Source organism: Morone saxatilis, unplaced genomic scaffold (genome assembly GCF_004916995.1).
Source record: "Morone saxatilis isolate NCDOM2014 unplaced genomic scaffold, NCSU_SB_2.0 Contig427, whole genome shotgun sequence".
Lineage (NCBI taxonomy): Eukaryota > Metazoa > Chordata > Actinopteri > Moronidae > Morone > Morone saxatilis.
In genome coordinates, this window is record NW_023340015.1 from 1 (window position 1) to 3,781 (window position 3,781).

Here is a 3,781-nt window from a genome sequence, read left to right on the forward strand (position 1 = left end):
CACAAAAAGCGAAGGAAATTGCGGTGATTTTCATGGACCAAAAAACAGTGAAACATTTGTTGGATGTCAGCAAGGATAGCTACTCCCTCCTTCCGGAAACGTAGGAGGACGCCCAGGAGCGAATTGTTGAGGTCGGGCCCCATCAGAAGCACATCATTGAGGGAGACACCAGAGTACTGAGCGCTGGAATCAAAAACTACCCTTATTTGGTTGGGCTTTTGCGGGTGGTATACTCCAAATGATGGAAGAAACCAGCACTCCTCATCCTCCTTCAAAGGTGGCGCTACTTCTGCATGACCACTGGCAATGATCTTCTCCATGAATGCCACATATTGTTTCTGCATCTCAGGTCTCCTCTTGAATTGACGTTGCAGGGATTCAAACCTCTTGACCACGTGCTCTCGGTTATTTGGCAAACGCTGGCGTGGCTCTTTGAATGGCAATGGGGCAACCCAACTGCTGGCGTCATCTTGGTGGACGTTTGTGTCCATGATCTTCAGAAAGAGGATGTCTTCTATTGATGGAGCAGGTTTGTTGTCATGTTCAGTTTGGTCAAATACTCTGTGTCCTAGCATCTTCTCTGGCACTTTGCTAGGCTTGCTGAAGCTCGACTGTGTTTCTTTGACCTGCATGAAACTTGTACAAGGCTGAAAAATGGAATGGCGACCATTATCTAGTACATGAGTCTTGAATGAGTCAACCGTTGGTTTATGCACATTGCCTAGGCACACCTCTCCTATCACCACCCAGCCTAGATCGAGACGTTGTGCAAACGGAGCGTTATGTGGGCCGTTAACTTGCTGCCTGACCTTGTGTGCTCTGAGCACATCTCTTCAGAGTAGCAGGAGTATCTCTGCTTCTGGGTCCAGATCGGGAATGTGTTTGGCTATGTGATGGAGATGAGGCTGATGCAAAACTGCACTTGGTGTAGGGATTTCAGTGCGATTGTTTGGGATTTCAGGACACTCAAGGAGTGGTGGAAGAGAGATGAGAGCTTTGCCATCCAACGACTCTATCTGAAATCCTTCCGCCTTCCTGCCATACGTTTCCATGATGCTGGAGCATGTTCTGAGATGGTACAAGAGCGGTTCATTCTTCACACCAAACAGCTCAAAGAACTCTGGTCTGGCTAAAGAGCGGTTGCTCTGGTCATCCAAGATTACATAAGCTTTAATGGCTTCGTGCTTTGAATCTTTGGGGTAGACCATTGCTAGGCAGATCTTAGAGCAAGACCGACCCCACTGACTGGAGCCACAAACCTCTGTGCAGCTAGTTCTAACATCAGTTACATTAGGACCATCTTCTCCCTCCCCGCCGTTCTCCCGTGGCGGTGGAGGAGCCTTGATAGGTTGAGGTTGTGGGCCGGGGTGCATGGCTGCATCATGGTAGGTGCTTTCACACTCAAAGCACTTCACAGAAGATCTGCAGTCTTTGGCAACATGGGAAGTTGAAGAACAACACTTGAAGCATATTCCTTTCTGTTTTAGAAAGGCCTTCCTGTCATCAATGGACTTGTTTCTGAATGTCCTGCATTTTTTAAGTGGATGTGGTTTGTCATGCAGTGGGCAGTTCTTGCTAGGGTCGTTGTTGATTGTAGAGATATCTGTTTTGTGGACCGTGATAGACTTGTTGGTGTTAAAGCTCTTCACAGGTAACCTTTCTGGTTTTGTGGGGTTTGCGCCGCTGCTTTGACGAATAAAGCTGGGGTCATTTAGTTTTTTTGCCTCATGACACACAAAGTTACAGAAGAAACTAAAGGGAGGGAAGCAACCATTGTTCTCTTCTTTGTACCACGACCCAGATGACACCCACTTTTCCTGGAGCCTATATGGAAGCCTGTCTACTATTGGTCCAATACCTCTGGAGGTGTCTAAATACAATAGCCCAGTGAGATATCCATCCTCCTTAGCGCCTTGTATCTCCATGAGCAAATCTCCAAGTTCACGTAATTTGGTGTGATCTTTGTCTGCAATCCTTGGAAAACTGTCTAGTCTCTGGAACAGTGACTGCTCAATTATCTCAGGAGCAGCATAGCAGTCGCACAGCCTCTCCCATGCCTTGGGTAGAGCCAGATCGGCGTTGTTCACATGCACTGCACGTATGCACCTTATTTGTTCGCCAGACTCTTTTCCTAGCCATTTGGTCATGAGGTCTAGTTTTTGTGTTGCTGTGAGTTGGACTTCAGCCACTGCATTGGTGAATGAGGACTGCCATGCACGGAAATTCTCCGACTTATCATCAAATTGGTACAGGCCTGACATAACAAGATCTCGTCATGCCAAATACTGTGCCAGAGGGTCTGGGGAGTGTGACGCGCTAGCTGGAAGCATATGTTGGGGTGTTTGTGACTGAGCACATATGTACGCATGAGGGTTTGTCCTTTTAATGTCAGTCTTTGGCTCAACTCTTGTCCGTTCAGACAGGTTTGGTGCGGGTAGATGTGCCTTAACATCACTTTCAGGCTTGGGCTTGTTATCAGTGAGTTGGAGTTCTGATATGCTTGCAGGTGAATGCCATGTTCTGAAGCTGACTTGCGATTCAGCCTGGTCTGGAGATATAACAGGTGGGACCGGTACTGGTGCAGAGGGAGAATGATTCTGATAATTTTGGGAGTTAACATATTCACTAGTACGTTGCAGTCTAAGCCTTTCTTCTGACTCAGGTCTCGCATTTCCCAATATGCCATTCATTTCTGCTACATCTTCCAACACTTGTGCTTCAGCAATGGCTGCATCTGCTTCACGATTTAATGTCAGCACTTCCAGCTCTGTCTCGATTCTAGCAGTTTCCAGCTGATTTTGAGCCTCTCTTGTTTTCATTTCTGCTTCTCTAGCAGCCTTTTCCAATTTTAATTTAGCCTCCTGGTTAGCATATGATGCTCTCACCTTAGCGGCTTCTGCTTTAGCTCTGGCGTGAGCTGCACTTGCAGATGATGCTGCTGTTGCGTTGCTCTTGGCAATTGACACAGACGACTTGTTGCTTGCCATCTTCAACACTTTGGAACATCAAGTGCCGCCTTTTCACTATAGTGTTCTGTTGCAGAGTGTAGCAACTCTGGTTAAACACCAAGCTAAACCTTTGTCAATGAACACAGGAGTCCGAGTAGAGTTGACCTTTTACTCTCTGGATCTTCATTTGACAGCGGTGAAAACTGTAGTTAAAAGAAATACAAAATAGAAAAATGATCTATATATGCATACATATTGCATTATAAAACTACTCAAAATATGAATTTACATCTTGTATGTACCTTGAGCAGCAGTAATTATCATCTGAAGAATGCTCTTTTAACATGTACAAAATGACCTTTCTAAATTACAAATGAAATATACATTTTTAACAATTACCGCTATTTATGCCTTTTAACATCTTTATCATGAAATATATGCACTTACGGCGTAGCCCAAATAATGTTTCGAAGTGGATGGCTGTAGATAAGCCTCAGAGCATGAACAGCATGTCAGTTTGCCTCTCAGAGCAAGCAGGAAGAGAAAGTAAACAAGGAAGTGATGTCGCTAGCAAGCCGACCTTCAAAATAAAATCTTCTTAAACAATGTTACCCTTTTACTGCTATTTATAACTTAAACACATATAAATGAATTCCTTTAAAGGAAACAATAAAGATGAACGACATAAATGCCTTAGAGGCAGCACACTCCCTGTCTGGCCTATTTGAGGCCACTATGAACTTGAAGGAGTCTAAAACAGCAGTCCTTGAATTAGTCCTTAGGCAGAAGAAGAACTACTTCTGCAATTGGCCTGAGGAAGGTTTTTGTGTCGC

At 45.0% G+C, this 3,781-nt stretch overlaps 1 protein-coding gene across 1 annotated transcript; it reads right to left on the reverse strand.

Moving 5' to 3' along the window:
- Positions 1–808: 808 nt before the first annotated feature.
- On the reverse strand, positions 809–3,483 carry LOC118338605. The gene is made up of 2 exons (XM_035675883.1): positions 3,396–3,483; positions 809–3,151 (listed from the first exon to the last, which is right to left on the reverse strand). Exon 2 carries the CDS (start codon positions 2,259–2,261, stop codon positions 834–836), a length of 1,428 nt encoding a protein of 475 aa, XP_035531776.1. The 5' UTR covers positions 2,262–3,151; positions 3,396–3,483; the 3' UTR covers positions 809–833.
- Between the last annotated feature and the right edge of the window lie 298 nt (positions 3,484–3,781).